Raw genomic sequence first — 15393 nt, 5'->3', positions numbered from 1 at the left:
AATACTCAGGCTTATTAAGCAAATAAAGCTAATAAAGAAACTTGTATCAAAGTTGTCTCCAGGAAGTTCAGAGACTATGATGAGTGAGGGAATATGGCCTAAATATCAGAGTTGTGTAGACTTTCAAAAATAGATGTGTAAAATGTGCTTTCAAGAGGCTCACATGCGTGTCTCTAATTCAAGGTGATTGTTACCTTCACAAGAACACCACTTATGTGACTGAGATTAGTTTTTCTATTGGCCCAGTGGTTCTTAAGTGGAAGCACATGTCCAGATTACTTAGGAAGTCTTTTTAAAACACATGCCTACAGGGGCCTACCCAGACTATTGCTACTGAGTCGTTTGTGTTGGAGCCTGGAAATAGGTACTTGGAAAAATCCCCTGCAAAATTGTTAAGCGTCTGGTTTCAAACTAGTTAAGGATCATAATTCAAAAAGACACACGTACCCCAGTGTTCCCTGAAGCACTATTCACAGTAGCCAGGACATGGAAGCAGCCTAAATGCCCACTGATGGATGAATGGATAAAGAAGTTGTAGTCCATATATGCAATGGAGGAATGAAATTGGGTATTTGTAGAGAAGTGGATGGACTATAAGTCTGTCTTACAGAGTGAAGTAAGTCGGAGAAAAACAAATATTGTTTATTAACTCATATATGCAGAATGTAGAAAAATGGAACAGATGAGCCTATTTTCAGGCAGAAATAGAGACACAACATAGAGAATGGATATGTGGCCATAGGGGAGGAAGGGCAAGGAGAGATGAATTGGGAGATTAGGACTGACATATATACGTTACCATGTGTGAAATAGTGGAATAGAGGAAGCCTGCTGTAAGCGCAGGGAGCTCAGCTCGGTGCTCTGTGGTGACCTAGATGGGTGGGATGGGGGGAGGTGAGAGGGAGGCTCAAGAGGAGGGGAGCACATATATACATATAGCTGATCCACTTCGTTGTGCAACAGAAACCTAACAGAACATTGTAAAACAGTTATACTCCAAAAACAAAACAAAACAAAACTAGTGAAGACCACTGCTCTTGACTGAAAGTTTGGAGTAGCACAAACCAAGGGTGACCCCTCCCTGTAACCTTAAAATCCTGTACGATGCCTGGTTTGTAGAAGTGAGTGTAAGAAATGTTCGCTGAGAAAGTGAAACCAAACTATTCAGAAAACCATATTGTGCATTCATTTAAACTGCTTATTCATTTAAATTTCTACTGGCTTAGTAAATAGTTGAAGAGAATTTTTAAAATAACCATTGAAGAGATGTATCTTCTGGATAATTAGAGAACATTCTGTGATCTAAATGCTTATGAAGGGGACAGATGCTGTAGATTTTTCAAGTAATTTGATGTGAAACTAGAGAACAAAGCAGCGAAATAGACAAATACATTATTAATTACTATCTGATTTTTACCTCCATTATATTATGGGTAAAATGTCTTTTAGAATAAGAATTCTGGTAGCTCCCCTATGTTGTTCCAGATTCTATTTGTCTATCAAAGTTGATGAGCATTTTTTTTTCAGTAAGCTGGAATTTGTATATTCTAATGATGGCTGTTCTTCCAAGTGCACTCAGATTGACAACACATTCTGGAAAATCCTCTTTGGGATTTGTCTGTGCTGTGCTGGTCCTGTATGCACCTATATCCTGAATTCCTATTTGCCACCTCCATGAGGCTTGTCCCTTGCCCTCAAGGAAGTTTCAGTAAGGGCAGTTTGGTAGGTAATCATCCACGACATAAAATAATCAGAGACCTCTATGTAACAGTGTGGATTGACATTGTGCAGCTGGGAAAGGACTGGGGTATTGCTCGTGAATAAGGTGTGTGTGTTAGTCTCTCAGTTGTGTCCGACTCTTTGTGACCCCATAGATTGTAGCCTGCCAGGCTCCTCTGTCCATGGAATTCTCCAGGTGAGAATCCTGGAGTGGGTTTCTGTGCCCTTCTCCAGGGGATCTTCCTGACCCAGGGATCGAACCTGAGTCTCTTACTTCTCCTGCATTGGCAGGGGGGGTAATAGGAAGCCCAGGTGATGGTAGTGGTAAAGGTGGGATAGGGTGGGATCTGAGCTATGATGACAGGAGGAGGAGGAGTATTCCAGGGAGAGGTGCTGTGGGAACGTTTGCAGAGTTGGGGTGATCAGGGCGTGTGAAGGCACTGTGAGGAGGAGGTGTGCAGTGTCTGCACGATGCGGGGCCATGGCTGAGAAGTTGAAACTCTACAGAGGAGGTGCGTTTGCCTAAACCATCCTTTTCCTTCTGTTCTGAAGCCAATTTACCATAAAGTTTTCAATAGGAAATCTTAGGAAGAGAGCAACTAGTTCTCTATGGATGTAAAAAGCACTCCTCCTGACTTGCCATGTCCATCTTTACTGAGACACTGGCTCCTAACTACAAACTTGAAGCTGAGGTGGGTCTCTACTGTGACTTGGGTCAATTTCCCAGCATGACCTTGATGCTTGTGAACGGAGTTAAATTTTCTGCTGCTGCTTTGAACCCATCTTCTGCCTGTTGAAACATCCCTTGCACTACCATAGTGCTTTGCCTTTTGCAGATTTGTTGTTCCTAGATGCTTTCCAGGGTACAAGAAGCAGGGGGTGAACCTGTCAGACAACCTCACTGTCTGCCTGTGTCCAACTGTCACCTTAAAAAGCATCCTTTTTTGATGTTAAAAGAGCCCCAGTTTTGATGATAAATTCTATGGTTACTCTCTTCAGGGGTTGCTACCTTTACTTACATGAGAAAATTGGGGATTTAGAGAGGCATGGCTGTCTAGAATCATTTCTACTCCCCTGTCTTAAGCATCTTTTCTGGGTAACGCAGGAATCTTTCTTCTGGGTGATGAAGGTGTTAATTATAAGTTGTTCATTTTGAAATTAAAAATTATTCCTAAACAAATGAATATTCTTACTAGAAAAAGGTACACTGTCTTTGTTGTTGTTGTTGTTCAGTCTCTAAGTCCTGTCCGATTCTTTGTGACCCCATAAACAGCAGCATGCCAGGATCCATGTCCTTCACTATCTCCTGGGATTTGTTCAGACTCATGTCTGTGGAGTCCATGGTGCCATCCAACCATCTCATCTTCTGTCTCCCCCTTCTCCTTCTGTTCTCAGTCTTTCCCAGCATCAGTGTCTCTTCCAACGAGTCAGCTCTTCACATCAGGTGGCCAGTGTATTGAAGCTTCAGCATCAGTCCTTGCAAAATAATTATCTTGTTGATGCATAGTCCTCACAGTATTATTTCCTTATTTCCAGTTGGAGGCTATTATTTATTTGACATTTATTTCTATCTACTATGTACAGATAGCTATACTTGACATAAAGATCATCATTCAGTGATAATTATGACATATTATTGCTTTTGCAATCAGCATTCAGCTATGATTGGTCCTGGTTTATTAAATGGTTAAAACCACATTTTGCAATAAGGAATTCATGATTGGAGCCACAGTCAGCTCCTGGTCTTGTTTTTGCTAACTGTATAGAGCTTCTCAATCTTCAGCTGCAAAGAATATAATCAATCTGATTTTGGTGTTGGCCATCTGGTGATGTCCATGTATAGAGTCGTCTCTTGTGTTGTTAAAAGGGGGTGTTTGCTATGACCAGTGCGTTCTCTTGGCAAAACTCTGTCAGCCTTTGCCCTGCTCCATTTTGTACTCCAAGGCCAAACTTGCCTGTTACTCCAGGTATCTCTTAACTTCCTACTTTTGTATTCCAGTCCCCTATGATGAAAAGAACATATTTTTGGGGCGTTTGTTCTAGAAGGTCTTGTAGATCTTCATAGAACCATTCAACTTCAGCGTCTTTGGCATTACTGGTTGAGGCATAGACTTGGATTACTGTGATATTGAATGGTTTGCCTTGGAAACCAACAGAGTTCATTCTGTCGTTTTTGAGATTGTATCCAAGTACTGTGTATTGGACTCTTTTGTTGAATATGAGGGCTACTCCATTTCTTCTAAGGGATTCTTGTCCACAGTAGTAGATATAATAGTTATCTGAATTAAATTTGCCCATTCGAGTCCACTTTAGTTTGCTGATTCTTAAAATATTGATGTTCATTCTTGCCATCTCCTGTTTGACCACTTCTGATTTACCTTGATTCATGGATCTAGCATTCCAGGTTCCTATGCAATATTGTTCTTTACAGCATCAGACTTTACTTCCATCACCAGTCACATCCACAACTGGGCGTTGTTTTCGCTTTGGCTCTGTCTCTTCATTCTTTCTGGAGTTATTTCTCCACTCTTCTCCAGTAGCATATTGGGCACCTACCAACCTGGGCAGTTCATCTTTCAATGTCCTATCTTTTTGCCTTTTCATACTATTCATGGGGTTCTCAAGGCAAGAATACTGAAGTGGTTGAAATTGATACCATGCAGTCAGATTGGTGATCAAGTTGATATTTAGTAATAAATTCAATGTAAAATGTGTCTCGTGTTGCATGCCACTGTGAGGGCACTGAGCTGTTCACACAAGCCCATAGCAGGGGAGATTTACTGCTTGCGACTACTCAAAGTAGCCAAGAGAATGGAGAGCTGGGAGTTGCAAGATAGTGGCTCCCAGGGAAAAGACAGCTTCAAAAGCAGGGCTGGAATTCAGACAGAGTGGCCCCTAGAGGGCAGGAAAAGGATCTCAGGTGATGTCGGAGTGCCTGGGGTCCTCCGAGTCAGGCGTTCCTTGTGATTCTTGGGAAGAATGTCCTACCTTAATGGCCCGAGGTCCGAATGACCACTGGCCACGTACTTTATTCCTTGGCCTGACTTACTGCATTTTGATTTTTTTGCCAGAATTGATTCTTGTGTAATCTATATCCATAGTCTTGTCAAAAGAATGTTGGTCAAGCTTTACATTTCCTATCATCCTGCTTTCTTTTAGGTTTTGTGAATGATTCTGTTACTAAATCTATCGTGGCTTTGCGCTTGACTCTCGTGGTGAAGACCAGCACCTGTGTGCCGGGGGAGAGCCGTGCAAACGACCTGGAGTGCTCAGGAAGAGGAAGGTGCTCCACAAAGCCGTCAGAGGTGAGGGGGACACCTGGGAGATTTGCAAATGCATGTTTACATTAGGGTATATTTACATATAAGCACACACACACACACACACACACACATATATATATATACACACACGGACTGCAGCCCCCTAGGCTCCTCTGTCCATGGAATTTTCCAGGCAAGAATACTGGAGTGGCTTGCCATTTCCTTCCCCAGGGGATCTTTCCAACCCAAGGATTGAATCCTGGTCTGCTGAGTTGCAGGTAGATGCTTTACTGTCTGAGCCACCAGGGAAGCCCATCAATTCAGTTCAGTCGCTCAGTTGTGTCCAACTCTTTGCAGCCCCATGGACTGTAGCACGCCAGGATTCCCTGTCCATCACCAGCTCCCAGAGTTTGCTCAAACCCATGTCTGTTGAGTTGGTGATGCCATCCAACCATGTCATCCTCTGTCATCCCCTTCTGCTCCTACCTTCAATCTTTCCCAGCATCAAGGTCTTTTCCAATGAGTCAATTCCTCCCATCAGGTGGCCAAAGTATTGGAGTTTCAGCTTCAGCACTTGTCCTTCCAATGGATATTCAGGACTGATTTTCTTTAGGATTGACAGGATTGATCTCCTTGCAGTCCAAGGGAAGCCCATATATATATATACACACACATATATATGTTGTGTGTTTGTGTGTATGTGTGTATAAAGAATGAAAGAGTAGAGAGCAAGTGCATTTGCTGAAAATATCCCCAAATTTCTGGTTTCAATTATTGTATGCAACTTACAGATATATAAATTTCCATATAATTTTCAAGGTAAATACTGGAAAATTGTGCAGTGCTGGACCCCCTTACTTTGGTATCCAGTAGAGATTTTGTGAGAAGTAATTATCATATCTGGTCACAGAATCAAGAGAAGCAGAAGAAAGAAAAGCTAAGACAGTTATCTATTTCCCTGTTGTGACCTAATTCCCTTCTGAGACTTTGCGTGTCCCCAGTGGTGACAACAGAGTTACAGAAGTGAGGGAAGAGTAAGAGAAGGACTGGGGAGGAGGCAGGGTGAGAAGGCTGATCCACTCTGGTCTTTGTGGACCGGGGCCATCAGCTCTGGAAGACGTGAGTCCTGGGGCTCCCTGGTGCTCCAGTGGTTAGGACTTCATCTTCCAAGGCAGGGGATATGGGTTCAATTCCTGGTGAGGGAGCTAAGATACCACATGCCTCTTGGCCAAAAAACTGAAACATCCAACAGAAGCAGTATTGTAGAAAATTCAATAAAGACTTTAAAAAAATGGTTCACATAAAAAAAAACCTTAAAAAACAAGAGACTTGAGCCCTGTCTCCCCTTCTCTTTAGCATCTGACATCACATGGGGAAGCCTGAGAGTTCCTGTTTTCTTCTTTCTTGGCCAGCTTGGACTTACTTCTTCTCTATCCTGAAAGTGAAAGTGAAGTCGCTCAGTCGTGTCCAACTCTTTGCGACCCCATGGACAGTAGCCCATGGAATTTTCCAGGCAAGAGTACTGGAGTGCATTGTCATTTCCTTCTCCAGGGGATCAAACCCGGGTTTCCTGCATTGCAGGCAGAGACTTTACCTCTGATGGGAAGCTTTATTTATCCACTTATTCTATTAATAAATAAATAAAGGCTATTGAGTGTTCTTCTGTGACCATCCAAGTTAGTACAGAAGTGTGAGAAGTGATGGAAGCAGTGGGGCACTTGTTTGATAAGGAAGTTCTAGAAGAGATGAACGTGAGAGGCTGAGGAAGGCCAGCCTCTTGAGGTGGAAAATCATCAGATCTTCCCAGTGAGGCTGCAAAGAGGAGGCGCAAGGGTCTTCCCCAAATTCACTCTTCTTTTTAATATATATTTACTGAAGTATAGTTGAATTACAGTGTTTCAGGTGTGCAAGCAAGGTGATTCAGTCATATGCAATGCAGGAGACCTGGGTCCTATCCCTGGGTTGGGAAGATCCCCTGGAGAAGGGAAAGGCTACCCACTCCAGTATTCTTGCCTGGAGAATTCCATGGACTATCATTGGGTCACAAAGAGTTGGGCACAACTGAGCGACTTTCACTTTCACTTCACTTTCATATGCATATATTATTGTTGAGATTATTTCCCATATAGGTTATCACAAGATATTGACTATCGTTCCCTGTGCTATACAGTAAACCTTTGTTGCTCATTGCATATCTATTTTTAAATGGGAAATCTAGCATTTTATTCATACTAAGTCAAATAAGTGGAATCAAAATGTCATAAATTTTTTAGTTAGGCAAAAATGCATAAGTTTTCTAAAATATATATTATACTTATTTTATCTATATTGTATACAAAAGCTTTTCTACTATGCTTGACAAAAGCTTGAGAAAGGACGTCAAAAAAAGAAAACTTTTTAAAAAAGTCTTAAAGAAAAAAAAGAATTGCCCCAAGAGCCAAAAATAAATGGGAACTGAAAAAAAAAAAAAGTCTTATTTATTTTATTTATGTGGCATGGTGGGTCTCAGTTGAGGCCCTCAGGAACGTTTATTGAGTTGCATGAACTCTCTGGTTGTGGTATGTGGGCTTAGTTGCTCTGTGGCATGTGGCATGTGGAATCTTAGTTCCTGGACCAGAGATGGAACCTGTGTCCCCTGCATTGCAAGGCAGATTTGTAGCCACTAGACCACCAGGGAAGTCTCCCCAAATTCATTCTTAATATTCCCAGTGACCAATTCTGCAGCCTGATTAGCCCTCAAAAGCCATGTGGATGGCAGGGAAATGTCTTCAATGAAGAACCAAGGGCTGTACTTGGAATCTGGGACTCATAGAGTGCTTTCTCTTATAATGTGACCCTTCTGGGGACACTTTTCAGCTGAAAAGCATTTGCCAGGTTATCTTAAGACATCCATGTTGGTGACATTTGGCCTGCCTTTGGGTTTCATCTGCATGAAAGCTTAGCTCAGAGACTCTGCCTGGTGGCTTAGAATGGACTTATTCCAAAGGCGGTAGACGTATTTAGCACCTGGCAGGCTACTTGGCAAATGTCAGAGCTCTTTGTTTCTTTGAAAAAATGACTCAAAAGCCTTGGAATCCAGGCTAACGTCAGCACAGCTTCTTATGGCTCCAGCTCCTTTGAAGAGCTCTGAGTGCCCTGGCCAGAGATAACACCTCTACCCTCCGTCTGCACCTCCCAGTTCCACACCAGGTGCTTCTAAAGTGCTGTTGATTCTGTCAAAGCCTGCGTTTACCTTCATTGAATTTAAGGAAACTGTGACCAGTCATCTCATCTGAGACACGATAATTACCCCCTGGTGACTGTAAGCAAGTGGTCAGGCTGGAATTACCATGTTGTTCATAGAGCTACCACATTGTTATCTTGGAGAGAAATGTCTGGAAACTAGCCTTATTGTTCCTCAAAAGCTGAACGAGCCATGGTAGGAGTGAGAATGGAAAGGTGGGGAATCTTTCCTATGTCTATTTGAGTCCTGTGGGTTTCTGTGATTGTCGTCATGGCTGTTGAAGAGATTTAGGAGTAGTTTGCTAGTAATAAAAGACTCGTTCTCAAGATTCTTTCTTTTTATTGTTTCTTAAAATTAGAAATTATATAGTCCAACCTTTCACCTAATGCAAGAATCTATTCCATCGGACAAAACAAAAAGAACTGTATTTGGTGGTTTAATTTTACTGTTTCTAATCATTTTTCTATTGTTTTGTTAGATCATCCATCAAAATAAAAGCAATTCTGTTACTTCCACACTACTCTCATTTGATAATGGAACTCATTTCTCTTTTGTCGGAAGTGCTTTAGCTGGAGAATATTTCACAATTTCGAGTGATGGGTGGTTTGTGACAAAGTGTTTGTTCGCTGTTCTTAGATATCCCACCAACCTGGGAAGGCTTTTTAGGAGCTATTCCTAAAAACTAGAGTATAGTTGCTTCACAGTGTTGTGTAGTTTCTGCTGTACAATGAAGTGAATCAACCATGTGGTGTTAGTTGCTCAATTGTATCCAACTCTTTGTGACCCCATGGAGCCTGCCAGGCTCCTCAGTCCTTGGAATTCTTTAGGCATGAATGTTGGAGTGGGTAGCCATTCCCTTCTCCAGGGGATCTTCTCAACCCAGATATGTATGCATATATCCCCTCCCTCTTGGACCTCCCTCGACACCCCCATGCCACCTGTGTAGACCCATGTAGGTCATCACAGAGCACGGAGCTGAGCCCCTGTGCTATACAGGTTTCCATTAACTATCACTTTACACATGGCAGTGCATATACCCTGAGAAAACCATAATTCAAAGAGACACATGCATCCCAGTATTCACTGCAGCACTATTTGCATTAGCCAGGACATGAAAGCAACCTAAGTGTCCATCGGCAGATGAGTGGATAAAAGAGTTATGATACATATATACACTGGAATATTACCCAGCCATAGAGAGGAATACAATGGGTCATTTGTAGAGACATGGATGGACCTAGGGTCTGTGATACAGAGTGAACTAACTCAGAAATAGAGAAACAAATATTGTATATTAATGTATATATGTAGAATCTAGAAAGATGGTACAGATGAACCTGTTTTCCGGGTAGGAAAAAAGACACAGACTTTGAGAATGGACAGGTGGGCATGGTGGGGAAGGGGAGGGGGGACAAAGTGGGAGACTGGGAGCTCTCTATTTTTGAAGACTGCTTTTGTTACAAGGGTTAATTCTGATCTTCTTTATGCAAGAATCTTTGGCTGTTGACCACTCCTTCTTGAACTTTGTCCGCAAGGTTGGCTGCTGCCTGTTTGATGATTCTTTAATTACCTTAAAGGTAACTGTCATGGCTCTTTCTGATGTGGACCTTTAGCCTTCTTTTGATCAGTTAGGTTCCATGACTCTGTCTCTCAAGAGTAAGAGATGTGTATTAATCAGGATTTTCCAGAGAAATAGAACCAATGGGATATATCTACATGTGTCTCTATGTGTGTCTGTGTTATATGTGGATGTATATAGATAGAAAATTTATGTAATTTTAATATTTATTAATATTATATACATGTACACACAAACACACACATATATAAGTTAATCAATTAAAGACATTTGTTTTAAGGAATAGGTTCATTGTTGTTGTTGTTCAGTCACTAAGTCATGTCTGACTCTTTGAGACCCCATGAACTGCATCACACCAGGCTTCCCTGTCCTGAGTTTGCTCAAACTCATGTCCATTGAGTTGGTGATTCCATCCAACCATTGTATCCTCTGTCACTCGCTTCCCTTCCTGCCCTCAATCTTTCCCAACATCAGGGTCTTTTCCAATGAGTTGGATTTTCACATCAGATGGCCAAAGTATTAGAGCTTCAGCTTCAGTATCAACACTTCCAATGAATATTCAGTGTTGATTTCCTAGAGGATTGATTTGTTTGATCTCCTTGCTGTCCAAGGGACTCTCAAGAGTCTTCTCCAGCACTGCAGTTTGAAACAATCAGTTCTTCGGTGCTTAGCCTTCTTTATGGTCCAACTCTCACAATTGTACACGACTACTAGAAAAACCATAGGCTTGACTATACAGACCTTTGTTGGTAAAGTGGTGTCTCTTCTTTTTAATATGCTGTCTAGGTTTGTCGTAGCTTTTCTACCAAGGAGCAAGCATCTTTTAATTCATGGTGTTCATTGTGGTTCTACCATTATGAAGTCTTGGGGAATCAAAAATCTAATGGAGGATGCTGGGCTGAAGATTCAGTAAAGAGTTGCAATTCTTACAGAGGCAATCTGCAGGTGAACAAGGAAGAGCTCATGTTGCATCTGAAATCTGAAGGCAGAATTCTTTTTGCTGGGGAAGGTCAGCATTTTGGTCCATTCTGGCCTCAACTGATTGGATGAGGCCCACCCTCATTATGGAGGACAATCTGCATTACTCTGAATTCACTGGTTTAAATGAGAATTTCATCCAAAAGCACCATCACAAGAACATTCAGAAGAGTCAGTTCAGTTTAGTCACTCAGTTGTTTCTGACTCTTTGTGACCCCATGGACAGCAGCACGCCAGGCTTCCCTGTCTATCACCAACTCCCAAAATTTACTCAAACTCATGTCCATCTAGTTGGTGATGCCATTCAAGCATCTCATCCTCTGTTGTCCCCTTCTCCTCCTGCCTACAATCTTTCCCAGCATCAGAGTCTTTGCAATGAGTCGTTCTTTTCATCAGGTGACCAAAGTATTGAAGTTTCAGCTTCAGCATCTGTCCTTCCAAAGAATATTCAGGACTGATTTCCTTTAGGATTGACTGGTTGGATCTCCTTGCAGTCCTAGGGACTCTCAAGAGTCTTCTCCAATACCACAGTTCAAAAGCATCAATTCTGCAGTGCTCAGCTTTCTTTATAGTCCAACTCTCACATCCATACGTAACTACTGTAAAAACCATAGCTTTGACTAGACAGACCTTTGTCAGCAAAGTAATGTCTCTGCTTTTTAATATACTGTCTAGGTTTGTAATAACTTTTCTTCCAAGGAGCAAGCATCTTTTAATTTCATGGCTGTAGTCACCATCTGCAGTGATTTTGGAGCACCCCAAAATAAAGTCTCTTACTGTTTCCATTGTTTCTCTGTCTATTTGCCATTAAGTGATGGGACTGTATGCCATGATCTTAGTTTTCTGAATGTTGAGCTTTAAGTCAACTTTTTCACTCTCCTCTTTCACTGTCATCAAGAGGCTCTTTAGTTCTTCTTCACTTTCTGCCATAAGGGTGATGTCATCTGCGTATCATGAGGTCATTGATATTTCTCCCAGCAATCTTGATTCCAGCTTGTGCTTCATCAATCCCGGAATTTCACATGATGTATTCTGCATATAAGTTAAATAAGCAGGGTGACAATATACAGCCTTGATGTACTCCTTTCCCGATTTGGAACCAGGAAACCCCATCTTCTGAAGCTTGTTGCTTCTTGACCTGCATACACATGTCTCAAGAGGCAGGTCAGATGGTGTGGTATTCCCATCTCTTGATGAATTTTCGAGTTTGTTGTGATCCACACAGTAGAAAGCTTTGGCATAGTCAATAAAGCAGAAGTAGATGTTTTCCTGGAACTATCTTGCTTTTTTGATGATCCAACGGATATTGGCAATTTGATCTCTGGTTCCTCTGCCTTTTCTAAATCCAGGTTGAACTTATGGATGTTCACAGTTCACGTACTGTTGAAGCTTGGCTTGGAGAATTTTGAGCATTACTTTGCTAGTGTGTGAGATGAGTGCAATTGTGTTGTAGTTTGAGCATTCTTTGGCATTGCCTTTCTTTGGGATTGGAATGAAAACTGACCTTTTCCAGTCCTGTGGCTACTGCTGAGTTTTCCAAATTTGCTGGCATATTGAGTGCAGCACTTTCATAGCATCATCTTTTAGGATTTGAAATAGCTCAACTGGAATTCCATCACCTCCACTAGCTTTGTTCATAGGGATGCTTCCTAAGGCCCACTTAACTTTGCATTCCAGGATATCTGGCTCTAGGTGAGTGTGAGTGATCATACCATTGTGGTTATCTGGGTCATCAAGATCTATTTTGTACAGTTCTTTTGTGTATTCTTGCCACCTCTTCTTAATATCTTCTGTTTCTGTTTGGTTCATACCATTTCTGTCCTTTATTGAGCCCATCTTTGCATGAAATGTTCCTTTGGTATCTCTCATCTTCTTGAAAAGATCTCTTATCTTTCCCACTGCATTGTTTTCCTCTATTTCTTTGCACTGATCACTGAGGAAGGCTTTCTTATCTCTCCTTGCTATTCTTTGGAACTCTGGATTCAAATGGGTATATCTTTCCTTTTCTCCTTTGCCTTTCATTTCTCTTCTTCCCTGATAGCTCAGTTGATAAAGAATCCACCTGTAAAGCAGGAGACCCTGGTTTGCTTCTTGGGTCAGGCAGATCTGCTGGAGAAGGGATAGGCTACCCGCTGCAGTATTCTTGGGCTTCCCTTGTGGCTCAGATAAAGAATCCGCTTGCAATGTGGGAGACCTGGGTTCGATTCCTGGGTTGTGAAGATCCCTTGGAGAAGGGGAAGACTACTCACTCCAGTATTCTGGTCTGGAGAATTCCATGAACTGTGTAGTCCATGGAGTTGCAAATAGTTAGACATGACTGAGTGACTTTCACTTCCATTCAGAATAATATTCAATCAGTTATCTAGGCATATGGCCCAGCCAAGTTGCCACATAAAATTAACTGTCACAAGATTCTTTCCATTTTTTTCTCTCTGATTCATTATGGTTCCCTTTCTACCCAATTACATCCTTTTCCCACACAATTAAAGGATTGGTTTTAAGTTTTGGATTCCCTAGCATTCACCTGAGGCTGTTGACAAGAAGTCTTATTCCAGGCCCACCACTTAGATTATGATGCCTTTTGTTGGGCAGCCAGGCACTTCTCATGCCAAAGTCAATTATGGACCATCATTCTGAAAAGAGAGGTCTCAAGAGCAGTGCTTATCATCTTCCTATTCCTGCTGATTCCCTAAAACAAAAAGGCACTATCTTTTATTCAAAGATTTTATTGCTAATCATTTCAAGATCACATGGAGTTAATGAAAAGATAAATGCTGATAAGTGAGGTGGTCCAATCCATATCCCAAAGCTTTCCTGCTCATTGACCCTGGTCTGTATTGATAGGCAGATGGGGTCAGGCCTCCATCCTTAGAAGGTTCTTTAGAGATCTCTAGTTCCTGCCTTCTGAATCCAGCATCCTTAGGCTGTTTAGATTGGAAACTAGAGCTACTCTAGTAGCTACTCAGACTTTGTTTGGAAAGACAATCGGGCTGTCATCATGGCCAGAAGCCATTCTCATTCCCTTCATGAGTCAGTGTCTTAATTTTGTCCTGAGATATGGGCTTGTTCATGAGCAAAGCCACGGAATGGTGGCTTCTGAAGATCCCTGGCTTTCTGTGACTTCCCTCCCTACTCTTGGAAGTCAAGGGTTCAAGCCCTGGGAAGCTCTGGTCTTCCTATAGCTGAGTTCTTTTGGTTAAGGTGGGCTTAGAGATGCGTCAGTGACCTGAACTGGTTGCTTTGTCTATTGCTTGGTAATATCCACTGTCCTTTTTCTACAGCCCATGTGGTCTAGGTAGGGGACACTGTCCTAGGAGCCTGTCTGCCTCATGTCAACACCCCTCTGTGTATTTTTCCCTTTTTCAAAAACTTCTGCCTTTGGTAGGGCTCCAGGTAAATTCCCATTTCTGAGGGTTGTTTATTTCAGTTCTGACTCCCAGAACAGAGTGAGGAGCCAGCCATGAGTTGTGTTCCTGGCACCCCTTCCAGCTGCCAGCCTCAGCCCCTCTCACAACCCTGCCTCCCTGCTCCCCAACTCCTCCCTCACATCTGCACAGTTTTCTCATGCCCTTTCCTCCACCTGTAATGCCCAGTGTCTCACCACCCTGCCCCAGCCCTCTGCCCCCTACCCTCCCACCTGCCCAATTATATTTCAGGTTCGGCTCAAAATCTTTTTCCTTCTGGGATGCTGTCCCTCCTCCCTCAGTGCAAACTCTCTCTTCTCAAGTCCTGTACATTTTATTTTTCTTATGAGACACATTTGATTTATGCTTATATTTCATGTTGTTGCTGTTGTTTAGGTACTCAGTCATGTCTGACTCTTTATGACCCCCATGGACTGTAGCCCCCCAGGCTCCTTCTGTCCATGGGATTTCCCAGGCAAGAATACCGGAGTGGGTTGCTATTTCCTTCTCCAGGGGATCTTCCCAACCCAGGGATTGAACCCATGTCTCCTGCACTGCAGGTAGATTCTTTACCACTGAGCCACCAGGGAATGTCCATTATTCTTTGTGTTCACTTTACTCCATGAGCCACTTTATGGGTGGAGTCACTGCCTGTCATGTGCCTGGTATTGCCTGAGCCTCTGGGCGATGCAGATTTGCTCAGATGGGTGATGCAGATTTGCTCAGATAAGACATGGCCTTTGAGAAGGAGCTGGGAGGTTCAGGGTCATGCTGGCCAGTAAATCACGGGTGAAAGCAGTGAGATGCGTGCTTTGGGGGAGGCTTGCAGGTGTGTTCTGGGAGCCAGAGCAATGTCCAGCTTAGACCTGGGATCATGGGGCCCTTCCCAGGGGCGTCTCAGATAGTTGACATTAGCTGTTGTGTCTGCGTCCTTCGTAGGCGATGCTTGAACAGCATCGTCAACTCAGTGGACATGAATTTGAGAAAACTCCGGGAGATAGTGGACGACTGAGGTTGGTGTGCTGCGTTCCTTGGGGTCGAAAAGAGTGGGACACGACTGAGCGACTGAACAACAGCTGCTTCCTTCTGTATCTATTGTAACAACTAGAAAGGTGCTTTCTGCATGGGAGGTGCTCAAAAACCATCTATGAACCTAATGGACAAAATAAATAAAAGAAGAAATATGTGATGGAGAACCAGTTCTCTTTTCAGTTAGATATGTAATTA

The 15393-nt window shown here is 42.6% G+C and overlaps 1 protein-coding gene across 1 annotated transcript in view; it reads left to right on the top strand.

Annotated features, from left to right (window-relative positions):
• The window catches only part of DNER (delta/notch like EGF repeat containing), a 390362-nt gene that overhangs the window by 189072 nt on the left and 185897 nt on the right, over positions 1 to 15393 (top strand). Inside the window, exon 5 of the mRNA XM_061387371.1 lies at positions 4879 to 5024. Within this exon, the coding sequence (XP_061243355.1) occupies positions 4879 to 5024 (146 nt within the window). The remainder of the gene's footprint in view (positions 1 to 4878; positions 5025 to 15393) is intronic.

This window comes from Bos javanicus, chromosome 2 (genome assembly GCF_032452875.1).
Source record: "Bos javanicus breed banteng chromosome 2, ARS-OSU_banteng_1.0, whole genome shotgun sequence".
Classification (NCBI taxonomy): domain Eukaryota; kingdom Metazoa; phylum Chordata; class Mammalia; order Artiodactyla; family Bovidae; genus Bos; species Bos javanicus.
The sequence above is the reverse complement of the archived record's forward strand: the minus strand, read 5'-3'. Positions and strand labels throughout refer to the sequence as shown.